The 23327-nt window shown below is 41.7% G+C and overlaps 2 protein-coding genes across 3 annotated transcripts in view; one reads left to right on the top strand and one right to left on the bottom strand.

Annotated features, from left to right (window-relative positions):
• The window catches only part of MTOR (mechanistic target of rapamycin kinase), a 64648-nt gene that overhangs the window by 14673 nt on the left and 26648 nt on the right, over positions 1-23327 (top strand). For both annotated transcript variants that reach the window (XM_051637324.1, XM_051637323.1), the window contains 9 exons: positions 150-317; positions 529-641; positions 1053-1215; positions 1477-1569; positions 1916-2062; positions 2862-3004; positions 4080-4242; positions 4366-4511; positions 21636-21711. In XM_051637324.1, coding sequence (XP_051493284.1) covers positions 150-317; positions 529-641; positions 1053-1215; positions 1477-1569; positions 1916-2062; positions 2862-3004; positions 4080-4242; positions 4366-4511; positions 21636-21711 — 1212 coding nt within the window. The remainder of the gene's footprint in view (positions 1-149; positions 318-528; positions 642-1052; positions 1216-1476; positions 1570-1915; positions 2063-2861; positions 3005-4079; positions 4243-4365; positions 4512-21635; positions 21712-23327) is intronic.
• Positions 6705-12320, bottom strand: ANGPTL7 (angiopoietin like 7). The gene is made up of 5 exons (XM_051637333.1): positions 11942-12320; positions 10164-10264; positions 9654-9848; positions 7823-8021; positions 6705-6874 (listed from the first exon to the last, which is right to left on the bottom strand). The coding sequence occupies exons 1-5, from the start codon at positions 12318-12320 to the stop codon at positions 6705-6707; spliced, it is 1044 nt and encodes a 347-aa protein (XP_051493293.1).

The following is a 23327-nucleotide window of genomic DNA, read 5'->3' as shown; positions in this document are numbered from 1 at the left end:
AACTGCCAATTTTGATTAGTCTATAAGGGAAGTATGGTCCTTCCCTGCAATCTTGAATTTATCTAGAGACTGTCTCCTATAGTTTGCTTTTCTTGTAATTGGTGCAGCAGAGCTGAAGAACTTTTATTTTTTCCCTTTGTCTTCTGTAGGACTTCTGGGTCATGAACAACTCCATACAGAGCACAATTATTCTACTTATTGAGCAAATTGTGGTAGCTCTAGGAGGCGAATTCAAACTTTATCTGCCTCAGCTCATTCCTCACATGTTACGGGTCTTCATGCATGACAATAGTCAGAGTCGAATTGTCTCTGTCAAGGTGAGTGGGGACCTGTAGCAGCAGGGTTGGTTTGGGCTTGCTTGTGTATTGCAAGCAAATGGGATAGGGGCAGTTCAGCAGTGGCTGGCTGTGAAATAGTGCAGACAGTGTTTAAAGTGCAGGGTTGAAGCAACTTTTCACTGGATACTGATTTATTTAAAATGCATCTTTCTCATCACTGTGAGTCACTTTGGGTCCTTTTTCCCTCCAGCTATTGAATGCAATCCAGCTCTTTGGAGCTAACTTGGATGACTACCTTCACTTGTTACTACCTCCCATTGTAAAGCTGTTTGATGCCCCAGATGTCCCAGTGGTGGCTCGCAAGTAAGTGCTGGTGGCTTTGCAGACTCTTTTTTTGCTTGTGATACCCAAATTCTGCAGTGGCTGCCCTAGCCACGTGAAGAAGTGAAATACCACTTAGTTCCTTCCACGAGTCTTCCCTCTGTTCAATCATTACAGAACATTATTTTTTGTTGGATGTCACAGCACTTTGACCAGCTTTTCTTGGGTATAGAATATTACTTTCTGGTTCTCACCTGCCAGTGTTTTAGTCACTGCAACTTTCAAACTGTCCTGCAGGTACAAGCTGCATTAACAGCTCTGGTGACTTGTTTCTCCTGGTAATTTTGATGCTTAGGAGGACTGAACATGAATCACTTAGGTATTTTTACATCTCGTTTCTCCTGCCTTACACCATGAAAGATAAGTCCTCCCTTCTTTCTGCCCTGACTTTAGGGCTGCTCTAGAAACAGTGGATCGCTTGACAGAGTCCCTGGATTTCACGGATTATGCTTCAAGGATAATTCACCCCATCGTGCGAACGCTGGACCAGAGCCCTGAGCTACGAACAACTGCAATGGACACCCTCTCTTCTCTGGTGTTCCAGCTGGGAAAGAAGGTAAATGTTCTTTTCAGGCTTGAAGGCTCCTACAAGGAGGGACTGTCCCAGAGATCAAGGCTTAAAAGTTGAACGTTTGTAATGCACTCATTCTGCATTTTAAAGAAAACAGATTTTCTTCTCTTAGTTGTCTCTGTTATTGGGAGTTACTGAAATCAGACTTTCAGAATAGGTTTCTTATAAGATTAGTGAAACAAAAGTGGAATTTTACTGCTCTTGGTGAGACTGAGTAACCAGCTTTTGATGCATTTTCCTGTACAGTACCAGATTTTTATCCCAATGGTGAACAAAGTGCTGGTGCGACACAGAATTAACCATCAACGCTATGATGTTCTTATCTGCAGAATTGTCAAGGTGAGTTGACAAGTATATAATGGCTTTCAGAAGGGCTTTTTGTTGAAACAGATGTAGCTGGAAATTTCACTTGGAGTTGCTCATAAAATGAAGAACAGTTGTTGCTGTCTTGGTGTGTTAAGGACAGCTTTTTAAGGAGACTTTGAGATTGCACTGGGAAAAATATTGTCAACTGGTATCAGCTGTTTCCTATAGAAAAATCACTGCAAACTTTAGGTAGTAGCTTAGAATTGTAGCCAGTGTAATATTTTTTTTTCTCTGTAGTTCTTTATAATCCATTTGGCTTGTAGAAAATTCCTGTTTTATGTGTGGGTGGGATCTTCATTTTGTAAACCATTTATTGTAGGGCTATACTCTTGCTGATGAGGAAGAGGATCCCCTGATATATCAGCACCGAATGTTGAGAAGCAACCAGGGAGAAACCTTGGCCAGTGGTCCTGTGGAAACAGGTCCCATGAAAAAATTACATGTTAGCACCATCAACCTGCAGAAGGTAAGACTAGAGCACTGAAGTTTGATACTGAAGGCAGGAGCTATTGTGTCACATCTAAGGAGTTTTTCCAGTGCATCTAAAATGCATTTATTTACATCTCTTTTCTTTTGCCAATATTGAACAAAACTGAGGTCAAAGTAGCACCTGAGGCTCTCTTTAAAATAAAAGATGCTAAGCAACCTTAAATATAGGAGGAGCAGCTGAATTGTCTGAGCATTCATGGCTGTGATGTAGTCTTGACACTGTCTTATGTGAAGTATGAACCAAACTTCCTAGATCAAAAGGAATCATCTGTAGCTTCTAGAGACATCTATTTCAGAGCCTCTGCCTTTTTTCGTCAGCCACTTCTCTTGTATCTTAGTCACATATTCTCTTGAAGCCAGTGTAGAACTTAATAGCTAAGCACTGGCTAATTTGAATGGTTCATGTACATAGCACTCATTTCAGGAATGGGATGGATTGATATGAAAATGCTGGACTTAAACATGAAATTCTAAACAAGTGGAGTATTTTTAAGCTGTTTCGACAGTGGCTTTAGCTCTTCATGTATTTTTGTCAGGAAATAATTATTCCTGTTAAATACTGGGCATGTCATGATAGCAATACATTTAGAGAAGATTTCTTAGAAGTAAGACTGAAGTACTACAGATTATCTGGTAAAGGGAACAGATTTCAGGGAACTGAAAAGGGAATCTCAGCCACGCGATTTGTAAAAAAGTAATGCTGCATGCTGATGGGTTTCTGCTGCTTTTGGATAGTGCTTCATTTGGTAGTTGAATTGCCTTGCTTTCTACTGCAGGCCTGGGGAGCAGCAAGAAGAGTTTCCAAAGATGACTGGTTGGAATGGTTAAGAAGACTGAGTTTGGAGCTCCTGAAAGATTCCTCCTCACCATCCCTGCGCTCATGCTGGGCCCTGGCTCAGGCATATAATCCCATGGCTCGGTAGGGTACTTCTGGGTTTTATCAGATCATTTGAAATTGCAGATGCAAGCCAGATATTGTAATGAAAAAGAAAGCTACTTAAAAGCTCTTAGGTTCCATAAATAGAGATAGTTCCTGCTTTGGGACAAATAAAATAGCTGGCAGCTTGATTTCATTTCCATCCTGCCTAGTTGGCTGCTCTGTGATGTGCACAAAATCTTTCACTGGAATTCAGCATATTAGCCTAGAAGTGCCATAAGGCACATAAAAGTGAAGCTGGAAAAAACAGCAAAGTATGAAATAGTTTTGAGGATCTACTGTGGGTGAATAAAAGTGTCTCTGAGTGGAGTAAGCCACAGAGCTGTATTCCTTTTGCAACTATGTCTGGAGAAACGTTGAGTTTCTGTAAGCAGTCGTTTATCTCATTTCAATTATGCACTGAGATGACAAGTGTTCATATGAATCTGCCTACTGCTATTAGAGAAGTGTTCATTCCTGAGTTAATTTTGTCTTAGGGTGCATTTTATAATTTTTTTAAATAGAAGAGCAAACAGCATGATGAGAAGTCAGCAGTTCCTAGGCAGGCAGAGGTAATGCTGGTGTCCTCCATGTACACTCTGTGCCTCAAACCCATCCCACAGCATTTGTCCACACTACTGGCAGTGACAAGGACTGTCACTATATCTGGTTTTCATCACATTTTCTTCTTCTCAAGCTGTGCCACTAATGCAAACTATTGCAGTCCTCCAGTGAGTACAGAAAACACAAGTATTGCAGCATGTGTGTCCAGAGACGTGTACAATAATCTTTTTCACTACCTTCTCCTGTGATCTAAGACAGACTTAGACCTGGTTCTTCAAGAGAAGAGCATCCTTGCTGCTGGAAAGAGTTTGGCCAAGCCTAAAATACTTGCTATACTTGTACTATCTCACCCTATTACATATTTTTAAAATGCAAGTTCCACTAAGTTATTGCAGGTAGACATTTAAATGCATTTTGTAGCTCTCTGAAAACGAAGGCAAGTTCACTGTCAAACAGACTTTTTATCGTGAATGATGAATCCCCACCTCTCACTCTCTTTTGTTTTCCTCCTCAGAGATCTCTTCAATGCTGCTTTTGTTTCGTGCTGGTCTGAATTGAATGAGGACCAGCAGGATGAGCTGATCCGAAGCATTGAATTGGCCCTGACCTCTCAGGACATTGCAGAAGTCACCCAGACACTGCTGAACTTGGCAGAATTCATGGAACACAGTGACAAGGTAGAGATACTGTTAGGCTACTCATTTCTAATGCTGGCTGGTGTCTAGTCTGTGGAAAGAGTTCACTTATACTTTATTCGTTTTTATACTCATCCTGCTTTTGATGTATGTGCTTCTACCCAGGGTCCACTGCCTTTGAGAGATGATAATGGCATTGTCCTCCTGGGGGAAAGAGCTGCAAAATGTCGAGCATATGCCAAGGCCCTGCACTACAAGGAGCTGGAATTTCAAAAGGGTCCCACCCCAGCCATTCTGGAGTCTCTCATCAGGTAGGACCACAACTGATGAGACTTCTGCTCTTACATCAGTACACAATTGAGGACACCATTAGGATTAATCTAGACAATTCTTATGATTTCAGTCTTTGCCACAGACATTGTTGCAGGCTTGCTAACCAGCTTGCAGCTGTACACTCCTAGCTGCTGAGTTCTGCCCTTCTAGTATCAAGTTAAAATTATGATAGAAGCTGTGGGAAGTTGTGTAGGAAGAAGCAGATTCTTCTGATATCCACCTCTCACCCTTCAAGTCCAATATGGCATGTTGCAGCATGGCTGTAAGGTGAATGAGAGATTTCTACACCTACGTATAAATAAGCCAGGAAAGCTGCAGTTCTTAATCAGAATTTCTCATAAAATTCCCCTCATCTAGCTTAGGTTGGTCTCATTCTTCATATGTCAAATAGAAGGTATTATAACAAGAGTGTATTCTTTCCTGAGATGTGTCAGCAAGAAGGATGTTGGCCTGCAATGCCTGCACAGGATTTGGTACTAAACTATGTTTTAAAACTTTAATCTTAGTTTCATATTACAGAAGTGTTAACTCTACCATTTGAGATGGACAGCTTGATCTTGGTTGAGAAGAATTTAGCTTTGTCTGTGTGCAGTGAATTTTTCAGCCCTCCAACTTCCCTGAAGTTGTGCTTTCCTGGTTCCCTCCCCATTATTGTTCTTTCATCCTTTGTCCTGGGGAAAATACAGAACTCAGTGTATTCCCTTTCCTGGCCTCAGTCACTTGTGCAGCTGTTTCTTTGTGTATCAAAAAGCAAGTTAAGGAGCAAAAAATTTGAGTAAAGCAGAATTAAAAATGAAAGACAATTTATTAGAAATGAAAAAGTGTAGAAACCTTTAAAAATCCATTTTATAGACCACAGTTAAAATGGTTCCAACTATAGTTCCACACAGCTGAAATTTACAGTATGAATAGCCAAAAATATGCAAGGCAACTCTGAGACACCTTTATCTCACATTTCACACAAGACTGAACAATTTAAATTAATTCAAACTCTCTTTAAGGTGAATAAAAATAGATATATTAACTATAACCAACTTTTCCATTATATTCCAACAACCGTATTGCTACAGGAGGAGTCTCTTTTTTAACTGTTATTTTTAACACTGTGCTATGTAAGGGAGAAACATGCTGATTTTTGATATTGCATCTCTAGATAACTTGTAAAATTGGGATAGTTTTCAGAACAGATTTTAATAATACTCAGCATGATATGTTAGCAAATGTTCTCTTACATTTGAATAACTTTTGCCATTTATGGATTCTCTGGTGTGTACTAGTGATTTCTTCATGGATACAGGGGTTTTAAGTGTTGGAGTTGAGGTTTTTGGCTGGGTCTGGATTTCTTTTGCTAACCTGCTGTACCAGAACGTAATTTGGTGGCAGCCAAGAAAGTTGTTTTCTACTTTATCAACCTTTAGGTACAGTCGGTAGGAATAAACATCACAGAGTACTTGGGCCAAATCTTTCCTCTAGGATTGCTATCTGCTGGCTACAGCCCTCTATGGACATGTATTTGAGGCAGCAGCAGGAGATGGCAGTGAAACTTCATAAGAGAACCTGGATAGTATTAATTAATCCAAAATGTTTGAGTTTTGTTTTTCCCCCTATGGCAATGTAAACCACATCCTATACACTAAAGCAAGGTGCATCAGGGACGCTCCTGATTGGTTCCTCTGGCTTGAAATAAGAATGTAATTTTTATGATTTGAGTCCCCCTTGGAAGGAGTTACTTAGCAGTTGCTCTTGGACACTGAGGAGAGGCAACAAGGAGGCTTTTAGGCTTCTTGTTGTTGTTGTTTTTTGCTTGTTTTGTTGTTTTGTCCCTGCCTGGCTGGTTAATGTAAGGCAGCCCACCAGTCACAATGCTAGTGGAAACACACCCAAAAGTTTTCTGAAGGTGCTGTAAGTGCATTCTGTTCTAACCTATCCTAACACAGTATTTTTCCCTTTGGAAAGAGCCTGAAGAGGAGGAAATAAGTTTGAGGCCTGGCAACACCAGTGGCTGTGGCTGGTGCTTAATGTACCTTAGTGTCTGCGTGTGCACATCCTCAGAACGAAGCTGTTGCACATGTTAGACGAAATGAACGATTATTTGGCTGTTCTCGAGCTGTCCATTGCCCACCTTCTGTGCAGTGGCATCATCTCGCTGTACAATCAGATACTGGTTCCCTCTAGGGTTTGAAATCCTCTGGCCGGATCTTCATCTCAACTCTCTTCAGGGAGTAGGTTGATCCGTGCCACCCGTACCAGGTGATGCCATCCATGTTCTTGGTGTGTTCTCCTTTGCGGTAGTACACCCCGTTCAGGTTGGAATCTGTGCAGCAGTTGTACCAATAGCCACCTTTTCAGAAAACAAATGAATAGATTCCTGGTGAGTCATTTATTTAAAATGAGTATGTTTTATGTTAATCATAAGAATTAGTGCTCTTTCCTGAGGAGTGATCAGAATGCAGCATTTAATCCCTGGAGCCTATGGCTGGGTTTGTAGGTAAATTCAAAACTGAACACAAATACATAAAGACTTTACAGTTACATAGTCAAATTAGTCCCAGCAGCTTTTCATTTAGTTGCTCATTCCTCTTAGAATAATTCCTTGGTATGTTTCTGTCTCTGAAAGCTAGCATAAGAAATTAATTTGGGTTCTTAGCTTGAGCATCTTAAGGTGCTTAAAAGGTTTCTAGACTGCAAGTAAACCATGCTATTTTATTGAGACTGATAATTTTATGTGCATGTCATGTGGGAGCACAGTGAGGAAATAAAAAATAAGGGGCAAGATGCAGTGAAGACAATTATCTTTGACAGACATCTTTTAAAGATAATACTTTGAATGAAGAGAGTAGGTTCCTTAGATGCTCTTAATAGAATAGGAATAAAGATTAGAATTCTGACTGAACCTTGAGGTGGGTGTAGGATAATAATTACAAGTCCTTAATGCTAGAATTTGGAACTTCATAAAAATATAAGAAAAACTAAAAACATTATAGATGTACAGGAACAACATCCTGCACAGCTGAGATAATCTGGCGGATACACATGAGGAGCTGGGGAGCAGTAGGTGAGAGCACACACTAAATCATCTGCAGAGTGCTGCTACATCTATACTGTACAGTCTGGCTGTGTGTATATCAGCATTAACTGCCACATTAACTGGTAAGTGTGTGTTCCATAACTCTCCCTCGATTTTCCAGCCAGATCCTATTTCCTAGTTACTTGGAAAAAGGGAATCTTGGGCTCTCTACGAATGACCCAGACAGTGCTCTCAGGACAGGAAGGTGTTTGTGTGTTTTACCTTTACGGAACTGGGCACAGTCATCCACACACTTGTCATTGTCCTTGTCCTTCGTGCTGAAGGCTGTGTTGTTGTGGTACCTGAGGGAATCCCTCCCTGTGTTACCAGTGTAGTTCCCCACAAACAGACGATAGCTGTTCAGTTCATTGCTCAGAGTGAATTGCTTGTACTGGGCGTAGCGTGTGTTACCTTCCCAGTCCTGCCACAGAACAGTGAAGAAGAAGCAGGTTCTATTAGAATAGTTATGAAAAGACTCCTCCATCTGTGGTCATATACAGTGCACGTTGCCTGTTTTTTTTTTCCTCAGTCCTATATTTTTCACAAGGTTTTTTTTCTGCCTCAGAGACTGCAGAAACTTACCTGTTAAGGCAAAGAAACTTCCCAGAGCAAAACATCATATTTCCAAGTCTTACCTGCACTGGTATTAAACAATATGTATGGAAACCTGGTGTGCAGCTCTTGCATTCAACATCCTTGTTTCATAATGTGCTCTCTCGAGTAATTTTTTTCCTTTCTGAAAGAGTGACTTTCAGATCTAAAGGCTTTCAGCTTCTTTTTCCATTACACATCTCATCCCTCAAAGCTACTGCACCAGCTATAAACTAGTCTTAAGTCAAACCCAAGTCTTCAGTAGACTATATAAATTGTTTTGCAGTAATGCAATGCAAACTTTTGAACACAGGCTGCAAGGAAGTGATGCAGAGAAGGCTCATTGTCTTTAAAGCTTTATGGGACATCTCTGTGAATCATAGGATCATAGAATGGTGAAGGTTGGAAGGGACCTTAAACCTCTCTGATATAAGCAGGGACACCTCCTGCTAGACCAGACTGCACGAAGCCTCATCCAACCTGGCCTTAAACACCTCCAGGGAGGGGGCATCAACAACCTCCCTGGGGAACCTATTACAGCACCTTCCTACCCTCATGGTGAAGACCTCAAGAGATTACCCAGTCCAACCCCCCTGCCAGAGCAGGATCACCCAGAGCACATCACACAGGAACATGTCCAGGTGGGTTTTGAATGTCTCCAGCAAAGGAGGCTCCACAACCTCTCAGGGCAGCCTGTTCCAGTGCTCCTTTGATCATCTTCATGGCCCTTCTCTGGACCCTCTCCAGCAGTTCCACGACTTGCCTGTGCTGAGGGCTCCAAGCTGTACACAGCATTCCAGGTGGGGACTCACCAGAGTAGAGGGGCAGAATCACCTCCCTGGCCCTGCTGGCCACACTTCTTTTGATGCAGCCCAGGACACAATTGTCCCTCTGGGCTTCAGCACTCACTGGTGGCTCATGTTGAGCTCCTCATCTACTACCACCCCCAAGTCCTTCTCAGGACTGCTCTCTAGCCATTCTATGCCCAGCCTGGATTTCTGCTTGGGGTTGTACTGCCCAGGTGCAGGACCTTGCACTTGGCCTTGTTGAACTTCATGAGGTTCACCTCTCCAGCCTGTTAAGGTCCCTCTGGATGGCATCCCTTCCTTCTAGGGTGTCAGCTATTCCATACAGCCTGGTATCATCAGGAATCTTTAAACCTGAGGTGGTCAGCAGTTTGATCTCTGTCTGCAGTGGGTTCTGCAGGATTCTCCAAAGCCCCCCACGTTCCCTAAGAAACAATCTGTATGCAGACATAGATTGTCCTCCTGACTGCCTGCTGGAGAACATAACTCTGTCTTGTCTTTGAATGTATCACTAGGTCCGTCCTACCTCCTCCTCCTATAATTAAAACATGCAAATTATTTGGACGTTCTGTGGAGAGAGGAGATGGTATCTGCTACTAGAGAATAATTTTGTACAAAAACCCCTTTGCTGCTGCAATTGACAGCACATTGATTACCTCTAGCTCCACTCTCAGAACAGTGGGGCGGCGTGAAAGTCGGTAGATATTTTCATTTCCTAGCCAGAAATCTCCCCGAATGTTGCCAAATCCTTCCTTATATTGCTTCCAGTCCCTATTGAAAGATGTCAAACCAACTTTACGTCTTTGGATGATAGTCCAGCCACCTCCATCTGTCTCCATGTCACAGAACACCTAGAACAAGAAAAAAGGCAGTAGCTTAGGTTCAGTTCTCTTAACACAAGGCAAGACATTGTCCCAGATTTCACAACTTGAATAAATTCCTCTTTTGTTTAAAAGTCATGGAAAAAAATATTAAATTAACTCTTTTTCTGTTTTTGCTCTTCAATGTACACTCCTTCCTTGAAGGTTGCCTACAGAAAGATGCTGACTGAAAGTGCAGGGTGTCAGAACTCAGTACGTGCTCTTCTCATCCCTGTGGTAGATCAGTATTTCTTTGATTAGATTTGAAAAGACATGTAATAAATATTGTGCAGTTGGCATCCTTACCTCCAGTTCTGGACTCCCCAGAAATTCATCAGGTGGTAGCTTGTAAACACCAGAGATTCTGTAGTTCCTCTGGTAAAGTGATGAGCAGTCATAGACAGCATCTACTTGAATCAGAACCAGAAAGTGAGAATCTGAACAGCAAGAATTCCTCCCCTGAATGTGGTTTCTGTAAAACTTAGATTGTAGTACAAACAGTTATTAACTGAAGACTTCCCATGCTCTTCCACGTGTCTCATGTTTTCCTGCAAATGGTTTAGTTTTGATCAATGCATGCATCAGGAAAAAAAGTTGTAGCACTGAGACTTTGTAATCTTTTCTTTTGGTTTTTGGGGTTGGTTTTTGTTAGCTCTCCTGTCCAAAGAAATATCTCTGCTTTATCTTCACTTTGCTGCTGCGTGTGTTTGTGCTGGAAAGTGAAAAGGTGTGTAGTTGCTCTGTGTGTGTGTCCTTACAGAAGATAAAGGCTTATCTGGTGCCAGTTTTGATTGTGTGCCTGAACAGGTTAGCCAGGTTAGCAGTTGAGGTGTATTTGCTCAGCACATTTTTGCACGAGAGCCTGTGACAGAGATGGTGGCTTTTAGCTGCAGCCCATCTGTCTCTGCAGGCCTCGTGTCCTGCTGCTGCAGAAGCTGACTTGAAGATGGTAAAATGCACAGCTATTCTTAGGAGGAAGAGAAAGGAGCTGAAGCAAGGCCCCATCCATTCTGACAGCGTTCAATTTAATACAGACTAAATGTCTCTTACCTGGTGAGGTGAGATGCACCTGTTTTAAAAACCTTCTGGGCCAGTTTCTTTTTTCCCAAACCTTACTACAACTTCAAAGAGAATTGTTATAGTATAATTTAGGTTTAAAATCTACTACTAACAGTGCTGTGTCAAAACTAGCCACGTGGAACTTCTAAATCTAACTACTAAATTATTCTTCTAAGTATTTTCCTTTGCATTAAAAAAAACCCAAAGAACAGATGAAGTCCTTTGGCAAACCCAATGATCCCAGACAATAGCAGTTTCTTTTTAAGGAAGTTTTAAGCTTGTTGCAGGGAATTTCATTTTAAGAGAAAAGTCAACCAAAATGAGTTTCTTCTAGAAGTGGCTTTTCAGGTAGCTGACCTACAAACTGCACCTGCATTCCACATTTAGTACAGGCCTGTGCAGTCATTGCGTGCAGTGAAAGCTTCCCTCAGGGGAGAGAGAATTTAGAAGAATTTAACTGTCTTCTGGCTAGGCTTATATCACAGCTAGTGTCTCTCATCATCTACAGCCTTGCATTTTTTTGCATTATCATTCAAATAATGGATCACTTTTTTAGTCTGGTTCAGGGTTGGTCATACAGTTAAAAATCTCCAGTAATGCTTGGAGAGCATTTCTAATTCTTTTACCACCACCTAGTCAGTCCTCTGTGAACTCAGAGGATATTGCTGCCTGAGCCATTCCCTGACAAAGCCAGCTCATTTTCTTTTTGGATTGGTACTGTGGGGTGCAGAAAATGAAATATTAGACAGAATTCCTCACTGTACACATCCAGTCCCTGTCCTGTCTTTCCACTCCCTGAAAGCAGACATGCAGATATTGAAATACAGCTGGATCTTTGGACTGTTGACAGATGAATTCCAACTAGTTTTCTGAGCATCACCTGCCTACAGAAGTACTTAAAGCAGCAGTATTCCCTGTGCAGACTTGTTAACCACATTAGTGGGGCATACCAGCGTTAAGCACTAGTCATTAGTTCATTTTGTGCACTAAGAGGTGCATCTGGAGCTTGGGAACTCCCTCCTTACCAGCTGAAGTTTGTGTGACGGTCTGAGCTGCCTGGAGTTGCATGATGTCGATCTGGTTGTTCATTTCGGAGTATTTGCTCTCGGCGTCGATGAGTCGGGACTCCATCTGCTTGGTGCTCCCCTCCAGCTCCATCACCTGCATCACCACATTGACCCAGTCACCTTCCTGCTTCTTGCTCAGCTCCTGCAGCATTCTGCTCAGGTTGGCAACTTGCAGCTTGAGCTCCTTCATCTCGTCGCAGCAGCCTGTCAGCTTGGACTGTGCGTTCCCATTGATTGTCCTCCTTTTGGGGGGCTTCTGCAGCAGTGCTGGGTAGATGGCCACAGACACGGTGACAATGCAGAGCCATGCCAGCTGAGCAGTAGGTCTTGCTGGCATTTTTGCTTAGAGCAGCAGAAAACTTCCAGCTGCCTGCGGGTAGTCTGAGTGCAGCTGGGGTAGGTAGGAAACTTTCTGCAAGTGCTCCAGCAGGCTGGTACCTAGCTTTCTTCCAATGAAGTGAATCTCTGAAGGTGGAGCCTGATGAAGTAACTTTTTTTCTTCAGACCCCTCCTGTTGGGAGTCTATGCACTTTAGAAGTCTGACTCAAAGCATCTTTTATACTATTTTTCTGTTTACCTCCACCCCCTGAAGCTATGAAGAGCTTTCTGGCCCCTCCCAGTTCATCTGTTCAGATCAGGTGTTTACAGGGTGAAATTGGAACAGGTTTGAGCCAAGAAGGTTTGGGGAGAGCGGGAGAGATTTCACTCAGTTCTGTCTTGAAGCAGTGTGGGAGAGGGCTAGGAAATGAGGAGAGTTTCCAGCAATTACTGCCTATTGGATTGTAGCCCTGTTGGTGACTAGTTCTGGCACTTCAGTAAGAGCATTAGAGGTCCAGGAAGTAAAAAGGCTGTCGAGTTTATAAAAGTTCAAGGAAGGTAACTCCCTAGCAGGTAGCTCTAGCTGCAGCAGGTCCTACAAATGCATTCCCAGAAGTTGTAGGGAGCAAGTCTGTGCTTGCAGTATTTTTTAGTGTAGGTAATATTTTAGCAAAATCATGAGTTCAGCATCTAATTCTCCTGTCTCTGGACACCAGTGTCTCTGCACTATTTTATTTTTTTGATTTATTTATTTTTAGAATTCAGTGCTGTTGTTTTCAGAGATGGGATATCTGAAGGTGGGATGTAAAGCAGTCTACAAAATATGTAAGTCAAAATCTATGCTTGTCCTACAGACAGCGGACAAGCAAAAGGACAGTAAGTAATGCTCCAAGGCAGCCTACTTAAAATGGACAAGAGATGGGGTTTTTTACAGGCAATGTGCTCAGTCTACCTCCAGGATTATAGAGGCCAGTTTATTGCCAGGATTTTGAGAGGAAAATCTATGGATAATTGAAAAGTCCACAGTTACACAGAGTGTAGGTTAAGAGTAAATCTTCAGACATTCAGAATATATAGGTCAGGTATCAGCTGGCTGCGATGGTGTCTTCAGTCACCTCTTTTATATCTTTTAACAGTTCAAAAGTTGATTATAACTGATCCCAAAGTAGAATTGTTTCAGCAGTGGTGCAGCCTTTTGCAACAGGTTTTTGTTCTTGATCTTTATGGGTAAGTTTTTCTCCATGGGCTGGCCACCCTGTAATTGTCCAACATGTAGGTTCTTGCATCTTCCTGCAAAGTTTCTGATTATAACTGGCAGAGATAAAATGCAAATGAAGTAAATGGCCCTTGTATCTGCTTCTGGGGTAAATGCCATTAAAGCTTCTTGGTGTCCAAGCAGACAAAAGAAAGCTAGTCTTGCTGCTTTTAGAAAGCAAATGAGGACAAAACCCAACTGAGACATGTTAACCCATCGAGACTTCTTTTGCTTATCCACAGTGGCTGCAGGATTTCTGCCTAATTAGAAAAGGTCAGAAAAGCCTTGCTGATCTGATCTGACACCCACTTGTAGAGAAATCAGAAGCACAATTTCTCGGTGCAGTTTCTCTTCCTTCTCAGCTTTGTTACACTTGAAGCTTGATGCTTTGTTTCTGCCTCTGCGTTGCACCACGGTGGGCTAATAGTTTTACTGCAGAACAATGATGAGACACCCCACAGGGTGCAAATGTTGAGGAAGATGAAAGCATCAAATTGCTGAAGGGGTGTAGTATGAGTACTGATGTTTCATAAACCTGCATTTTCTTGGAGGAGGAAGAGGGGATCTTTGGGAGGAGGTCAGAATTGGATATCTACAAACAGGCAGAGTGAGTGTCTTGTTCTGTTGTTGGTGACGGCCTGTGTGTTGTGCTTCAGGCAGAAACCACTGCCTGTAGAGTCAGCTGGTGAGGCTGTGGTGTGGCATTGGTGACATGGGACATGCAGGTACAATTTGGTTGAAGTACTGAGGATACCTCCACAGCAGACCCTAGGCTTCTGTCATGTTTTCACGGACATTCCAGAAACCTTCCATCGCAAAATTGCTTTTTATACTTCAGCCTAGAAGGTGCCACTGCACATGGATGAAAGCCTGACCTTTTTGTTCTGCCTCTAATCCTGTCTGAGCCCTCTTCCAGCTGGAGCTTCTCTCATTCCCAGGGGCAAATTCTTCACGGGCTTCCTGTGATGAGAAACATGTTTTTGTCAAAGTTGGAACAAAGACTAGGACAGACCAAACTCTGGCTCCTCTGTCCCCAAAAGCCACCCCGCTTACACCCCATCATGTTACACAGGACTCCAATCCATTCTGCTGCTGCTCCATCTCACTGTAACTCTTTCATCTGGCTGTTGTAGTCTGAATTTCACACATGCTCACATCATGAGAAGCAGATGTGAAAGAGGGGAGCCACTTGTAGGTCCATTCCCTCTTGATACAGATTTTGGCAGGATCCAGGATTCAGCCAAACTCTCTGCCCATGGATATTATGAAACAGTGCAGAAAGGTCTCCAAATCCCCTCTTTAGGCTGGAGTATTTAGTAAGAAATAAGCCAGCCAGGGTTTTAGCCTCCAATTTGTGTATCCCAAGGCAGGCCATCTATATTTTGTATACTTTGACTCACCTGTTTTAAAACAGAGGTAATACTTCTTTGTTCTGTGTAAGGGAGTGACAACAGACACATTATGCAGGAATGGAAAAGAACACAAATCTTCCCTGTTACTACTCTTGAGGAAGCACAGAGAGATTTGGGCAGATAAATCTCTCTTGGCAGAGACCTTAGCCTTAATGGAATTTGACTTCTTGATGAGTATTTGAAAGATGAAGCTTCCCCTGTTGCAGGGAGATCTGAGTGTAGTCACTTAAGCAGCAATAGTTACTGACTCTGGTCACTGCCAGGTTAGATCAGCTGTAGGAAATGAAGAAACCAGTTTCTGTAGTAAACTGTTCCACTGTTATATACTGGTGTACTTACAGCTTGAATTCAGGATGCTGTTACATTTCGGAAAGGGTGATAGTTTTGGGAATTGATAGGGAGAAACTAGTTCTGTGATTACTGAGTGGGTCCTAGTGCTATTTTTTCCTTTTCCCCACTACTGATAGAGAAATTGAGTATCATTTGCCCTAGTTTTTCTCCATTATATTTTATACGTGGAAAGAATCTGTTACATGGTAGCTAAAAAGATGAGATCCTACAGGCAAGAACATGAAGCAAGTCCATTTTGACTTTATGATGTAGGTTTGAAGTGGCTGGGAGAACTGAGTCTTAACTTGGTACCCTGTGCTTATAATACTGGTTGGTGTTACCAAATTCAAGTATATTAGTATTACATGATTAGAACCAGAGATCTCTTGTCCCTGGAGGGCCAGATTAAATCAGAGGTGGGTTGAAATGACTGTCTTCTCTGGGAAGCTGTTCTGGCAGGTGTATGTGAAGCTGAGACAAGAAGAAATGCTCAGTGCCCTGTGGCAATTTATTTGGTAGCCAGTCATTGCAAAACCCTTCGTATGCATCTGGCAAATGCTTAGAATCCAACATTCCTGGTGCTTGCTGAGCTGGCAAAGGTTCTCATCAGCTCAGCTGGCAGCTCATCGGAGTCCCCTCTTTGAAGCTCTGTGAAATGCTGCTTTCCCCTCCCAGGAAGTGTGAAACCATTCACCTCTGGCTTTGGAGATAATCATAAATGTTCTAAGGCTCTGCTACAGCTCACAGTGATCACTAAATCCCTAGTGAAGTCAAATCAAAAGGCACCTAATTATAGTAAATCATTTCAGTTATATAGGAACAGGGGGAACAAGTGAAAGGGCCTCTTGAGAAACAGAACACTGGTACTTCCTACAATCTTTTCTGATTTCTTTTTTGTTTCATGTATCCTTTCTTTGCATTACCAATACACAAAGACTGTCACTGTGCTTCACTTTTTCTGCTAAATATCTTCCTTGGCTCTTCATTTTCTCCTCTGAAAAGGGAATGTGGTTAATACAGAATAAATAATAGAACAACTTTTGCACCCTGAACAGCAGAGCTGGCAAAGAGTTTTATTATAACACTTTTCACTGCTTTTCCTTTCAAAGCTCATGAATGTTTTTATTTAATTTGCAAGCATTTCCATCAAGATTGGGAATGTGGCCAGTTTTAATGCCTGTAAGCAACGTAGTGCACCCTTGCTGAAAGGCTGAAGGGGGCTGCTACTCTGGCCTGTAAGGAGTCAATCATCACAACTGTTGATGGAAAACAGCTCTTTGCTGGTCCAGACATATTTGTTCCCATCATGGGAATAATTTGTAGTGGCATGATGGAAACGGGCTGGTTTTTAGAGTTGTTTGGGGGCAATTGGCTGTTTTCTGAGGTTTGTTGAACCAAGAACTCAGGGATGCCTGAACACAGATAAACTGTAGAATTGGGGACACTGGCCAACAAAGCCAATTCCTTTTGCCAGAGGATTATCTGTTCCCCAAAGTATCCACAAAGTAGCAGTGCCTTCCTCTTCTAATCCCACAAGCAAGCTCTCAGCACTTCTTCAGAAGGAAAAACAAGCTTGGTTTAGGTTGGTAAAATCTGTCACACAGAGAAGCTTGTTAAACTTGGGGAAACTGAATTAAAAAAAAAATAAAAATTGGCTTCTTTTCTAGGCTGTGCACACAAGCTGCTTTATTGCAAAAATAAGGTTTTCTAGCAAGTTTTGAGATGCTTTCTGGCAATAGGAAATATGTGTGTTCCTTGACAGAAATGCTTGGAACCCCCTGAAAAGGCTCTGTTAATTTTTTTGTTTGTTTGTTTGTTTTATGGGAAGATTGGGAAGAGTCCAGTCTCTTCCTTCTGAGTTCTTGAAAAATTAATATATTTTGAGTGACAGAGAATATTGTCAGAGACCCTCAAAGATAAGGGAAGACTAGAAAGCTTCCAGGACTGTGTAAAAGAGAATATTTCCAGTAAACATTAGACATTTGTGCCTGGGGTTTGTGGCCATCATTTGAGTGCTTTTCCTGCTGAATCCAGTAAAGTAGTAAAATTGTTTTTCATTCCTAGTTCATGTCTGGTTTCTGTTTAAATAGCCTAAATACATAAGCAACAGGAGTATATTTCTCTTAAACAGTGTGTTTTTTTGTGACCCTAGATCAGTGTGCTACATTTTAAGTCCTTTGCACATCCAAGACTTACATTTTTATTTGATATCTTAATAATCAAACAGTAGGCTTATGTAACCTTTCACTACTAACAAAATTCAGTGTTTTAAGGTGTTTATCTGAGAATTTTGTATTGGGAAGTTTGCCAAGGATAGTAATGTTTTTCCAATTATCATGTCATTTCATCCCTACAAAATTCTTTTCATCAGAAGGGTTGTCACTTTTTAATACCCCATGATCAAGTGCTACAGATAGGTTAGGGTTGGACAGCAGGATTGGATGTTATCCTGGCTACAGTATGGATATTGATTAATAAATGGGTGGGTAAATTATCTATAATCTTGGACTGAAGTCTTCTCACAAAGCTTTCTGTGCCAGTCTCCTTTCTTCATCCAGCTGCCCCTTACAGCTGCTGAAGATTGTGCACTTGAAATATAAGAATTAGTGGTTTTGTTATTGTGATTGACATAAATTTTAATTCTACTGTGCTGCATTATGTAATTATGCAGTGATTCCAGGTGAGCCAAACTCATGCAGAACTTCATTGATGAAAAGCAGTTTTGCAACTAATTAATCCTCATTTTGAAGGAAAGTTTAAGGATCTTACGTTGCTTTTTCTTCTAATCACATTGTTTACTTTCTAGAACATGGAATCACATAGTGGATATTAAGCACTGAAATTAGTGCATTAATTCAAAATATATCAAAATCTTATCAATGTAACTTAGATGATCTTAGTATTTCTGTGGACTTTTTTAATAGTCTGCCTGCAGTTGTGAGGAGAGCTCTGTCTTGAAATAGTTTCAGAGTATTTTATGTATGTCCATGTGGCATTTAAAAGACATAATTCTGAATTATTTCACTTGAGCATTAATACTGGAAGGCTCTGCCAGTCCCCAGCAGTCAGCACAGCTGAATGCTGAGGTTGTGCCTGAAGGGTGACACATGTAACCAAGACCTACCAAACCTATACCTAAAATCTCCCAAGTAAGGATGGTACTCATCTTTTACAGCCTTCTGCAGAGCTTTCAAGTGAAGTAGGTGGTAATGGTGGCTTTTTTTCTAGTGTTTAAAAAAAAAAAAGAACAGATGGATGTGTTCTACTCTCAGTGAATATGGAGAGCAGCTGGTCTTCACCTTAAGGTTAAACTTCATACTATCCTGAATCAGGAACAACTGCAAGGATGGCACCCAGTAAACAAAGACTTAAGTTTCTGTCTGCTGAGTTAGCCAGCAGCATTGTTTCTCTCTTAAGAGATGTTTTCCCACCTTCTCCCTTAATCCAGAAAGATTTTGTAGTTATCTTTTTCCAGATACAAGGAGAAATCTATCCCCCTGATTCTAATCCAGTAAACTGCCCTGATTTCCAGCAGCAACACTGGGACTAAAACCCCCTGGCAACTTTGGCTGGAATATCAGCCCTTTGGGGCCTCACCTGTGCCTGGATGCTTTTCTGTAGTGTTGTTCATTCTGTCTGGACTCCAGCACCATAACTTGAAAACAGCTCTGCAGTGCTTTAAGAGTGTTACAGAATTTAAGAATCCTAGAATGTCAGGTTGGAAGGGACCTCAAGGATCATCTGGTCCAACCTTTCTAGGTAGTACTATAGTTTCTATGAGGTGTCTCAGCACCCTGTCAAGCTGAGATTTAAAACTGTCCAATGTGGGGGAATATACCACTTCTCTTGGGAGACTATTCCAATGCTTGACTGTCCTTATGGTGAAAAATTTACCTCTTGTGTCTAAGAAGACTTTGCCTGATCCCAGAGCTCATCAGATCTGCAGGGAGGCAGGCAGTGCCTGAAGGGTAGGAAGGTGAAGGGGCAGGGAAGCACAGAATGTTATTTATTTTGAATGTGTTAACAGGACCCCATGTGGAAATAGTTTTCCAAGAGAAGTACAATCTGCAGGATTTGTATGCAGAGAGCTGTGGGGCTGCTGAAAACACATTCCAGTCAGCTCTGGTAGCAGTGATTTTTGGGAACTGCCAATATACTTCCCACATTCAGAGCACACTGAATCCAGCTGCTGAGAAAAAGCAGAAAAGCAAGGTCTTTCAAGACAAGCAACTCCAAAACACAAGATCAGAACTTAACCCACACACGATTGTGTTTCCCTCGGCCTGTAACACTGAACAGCAAAACAGTGGAGTGATTACCAAGGTTTTATTATTCTTAAGAAGTAAGTCAGGGAATGTTCAGCCATATTAATAAAAAGCCCACCTACCTTTACTTACTATGTGGGCTAGATAATTTGTTACAAGAGAGTAATTTATAATTAATAATGACAGCACAGTATTTTATCTACTGCTGTGTATTCTTTTAAATCAAAGTCTTTCTTCTTCCCCTTCCCTTCTTTCCCTTCCCCTTGCTTAAACCAAGCCATAGACAGCTTTGAAACATGTAATTCTACTTATAGACAGCCAAGAAAGTACAAAACAAAAAATGAGTAATAGAGTGCACCAGGGAGCATCAGCAAAAGAGCAGTGCTAATTGTTGAAGAATTAAAGATAACGGCCAATTGTGTCAGGAAGCGCTGACAAGAGAGATAAGTTGGAAGTAATTAACTGTCTGACAGGCTATAAGTGATATGTCTGCCAATGGCTCTTTAAATCATCAGGATATGAAATGTGACAGCCATTTATCACTTTTATGAGGCACTGCTGCCTGGCTTTCCCTTGGGAAGTGAGGAGGTAGTGTGCTCTTGGATTGTCTTGCTAAGAAAAGCCATAGATCTATTTCAAGTGCTTCCCATTTTTGGGCACCTGTCTTCTTGAACTGGGATTATGGTGCAGTCTTAGCCTGATTTGAGCTCAAGCCATTCTGTGGTCCTGTTTCCAAGAGTATTTTACTTGACCTTCCCAGATACCCAGAGTTGTGTCAAGGAGCTTGGTTCTTCAGTTGTCAGGAAAGGAAACTTCCACAGGCAGAAGAAATACAGCCTTCATTTGAAAATGTTCCCTCTTTTGTCAGCTCACAGCACTCCTTTAAATGCTAGAGATTCTGTTGTCTCTTGCTGACCAACAGGCCTCTCACAGGGGGAAAATGTGCAATCTTTCTGATGGTGACAGGTAAGAAGGGACATTTCTGAAAGCTGCCTGTATCTACAGTAGCATATTCAAAGACCAGTGAAAGTCTCTTTGCATTGCTCTCAGTTGACATGTTTTGCTCTGTTAGGTGACATGGTTTCCGTTCCAAATGTTAATTAGTGTTATATATTGGATTGTTGGGTCTGTGGTAGCATGCTCAGGTGCTGTGACACTGCTTTCAACACTTGTCCTTCTTATTCTCCAGTGCCACTAGGGAAAGAGGAGAGCAAGGAGCCAGAGACTGTATATAAGCTTTATAAAACAGCAGGACCTTCATAAAAAAATTCATTTCCTCATTAAATTGGGGTTTAGCAAAAGTGCTGATCAGTAAATGCCAAAGTGCAGACAGAGCCATTTTGGACAGATCAGAAAAGCAATGTAAAATACAGATGATTTAAGAGAAGAGCTGTACATCATGTCTCTGTCCTGGAGAACCAGGCTCAGGAGTAGCCTCTTTGCTTTGAGCTTCACACAGTTCAGCTGCCCTTGCAAAGAATGAGGACTGGTTGGGATGGCAGGAGTGTGACAGGGTCTTGAAAAGCAGCAAAAGAGCTACACCAGTACTGGTTGGTAGCAGTACAGAGGCATTAGGTGAAACATGGAACAAGAAGTAGGGTTGCAAGGTTTTTGTGAAGTCAGCTGTTGTGTTCCTAGTGACATTTGTCTGCTCTTCTCTAGTCTGATTTTTAAAGGAGCTCCTGGTCTGTTTAATAGAAAGGATTAAAAAATCACTACTGTAAAGCTCTTTAAGAAGTGCAGCTGTTTGAGAAATTATGCCTTTCAAGCTATTGGCATCTATTCTTCCCCCTTTGCAGGCTGCTGTTTAGACTTGATAATCATATAGAATCACTGTTTTGTGTAACAAGTCTTGAGAATGTGTGCAGAGTGTGTGTGCACCTAATGTTTAGCAAATATGTGGACACTGTATCTTATGTAGTCTACTCATTCACTTTAAAGTTTTAAAGAAAAAGGAGGGTGTTCCATTGATATTTGTAAATTACAGTGTTTGGTATTATCAAGTAGAGGCTCGTATCAGCCCCTGGTAATTGCCAACTGTGTTAAATGGTCTTTCTCTTCTTACTTTTCAGCATTAACAATAAACTGCAGCAGCCAGAAGCAGCTGCTGGGGTACTGGAATATGCCATGAAGCACTTTGGGGAGCTGGTGAGTCCTGCTGGATAATTCTCTTCATCTCTTGTGTTTTCATGGGGTTTGAGGGGGACCTTGTGTGTGTGGTGGTACTTTGTTTTTTCAGTCAGCCACATTGAGGTTCTATCCCTGCTTCTCATATTGCCTCCTTCACACTGAAGGTGCCTTGATGCCCTTGGGGGTGCACACTGTGTGTTTAGCTGTGTGCCAGAAAATACTGCACACAGGTAAGACAGCTGGGGAAGGCTGCAAGAACTTGTTCAAGAACCTGATTGGGAGGAGAATTTAGCAGCTACCATTGCCACTAAATGCAACTGTGAGGAACTAGTAACTTGCAAAAAGAAGTAAGTTTATTTAGAAGAAGTTGAGAAGTGAGGGAATAAGTCCCTGTTCTAAGCTTTAAATGCTTGAGGGTTGAGGAACTGCATCAGCACCTTCCAGATGTGGATTTAATGGAAGTTGTGCTTCTAGTCTCTCTCATCCAGGAGGCACATGAACCTGTCAGAGTTCACAGATAGTATTTAGAGTTATAAATTAGCCAGTCCTGTACAATTTTGACTGCTCACAGAAATAAAATAATCCCGTTTTGTATTTGTTCTCTGTCTTTCTCTGTACAACTTACCTTCTTTTCCTCCTTTTTTGGAAGCATTTAATTTGTGTTCAGGGACTAAAGCTTCTCTGTTCTCCTGCCAGTTTTACTCCGTTAAAAAGATGATTTTGCAGTGATCATTTTTGTAGTGCCTTAGGGTGATTGGGAAAAGGAAGGTAGCCCTGAAAGCACAGTAGACTGGCCTCTTTCTTTAGGAAGCACTAGAAAGTGGGAAGAGGTATAAGCACAGAATGGGGAATTCCTCTGGTGTAGGATTATGTGGGATCTTGACCTAGACTGGAAAATAAATCCTTTCTGGGAGAGGTATGGACTTAAGAACATCTTTGCAGCTTCTTTTTATTCCTAGGGTGGATTAAGCAAAGCTCTGTTACCTAATTCTGACCTCACTTTGCAGCAGTAATGTGGTGGTAGCAGTAAATGTGGTTCAAAACAACAGGATTTGTGAGAATAGGCAGTGAAAAGAAATGAAGAGGAGCTCTGAGCTCTGCTTTCAGAACTGACTTGAAATACTGTGACTGAACTTACAAGTTCAAGGGCTGGTAAATAAATGTCCTAAGTGGAAGGCCTGATATGGAGAGCATGATTTATAATGACCCTGCCCACAGGGCTGGGAAAAGAATGTCTTCTGCAGCCTATGTCAAGACATGAGCTGCCAAGGACTGAGCAGAAAATCTTTAGCAAAAGGTAAGTATGGAAAAAATATTAATGCATTTTATTTCTTGAAAATTAGAAACAAAATCTAGAAACAAGGACTGAAGAAAAGTTTGTGCAGCTGATAAGGATCACTCCTTGGCTTACTCTTAAAGTCTTTGTTACAAGCCACAGCCTTGCCTTAAGAGGGCTATGAGTAGTCTCCAACATCAATACTTGGCCTAGCAGTAGCCAGATGTACACTGTGCTTTCTGGGGTTTTTTGTTGTTTGTTTGGGGTTTTTTTCCCAGCTCATCACTCCATTCCTGAGAGTGGATTATCGTTCTTGTTTAAATGCAAGTATGTGCAACAATGGCAAGTGGAATATAAA

This window comes from Apus apus, chromosome 20 (assembly GCF_020740795.1).
Source record: "Apus apus isolate bApuApu2 chromosome 20, bApuApu2.pri.cur, whole genome shotgun sequence".
Lineage (NCBI taxonomy): Eukaryota > Metazoa > Chordata > Aves > Apodiformes > Apodidae > Apus > Apus apus.
Note: the sequence above shows the minus strand (reverse complement) of the source record. Positions and strands in the feature narration are given on the sequence as shown.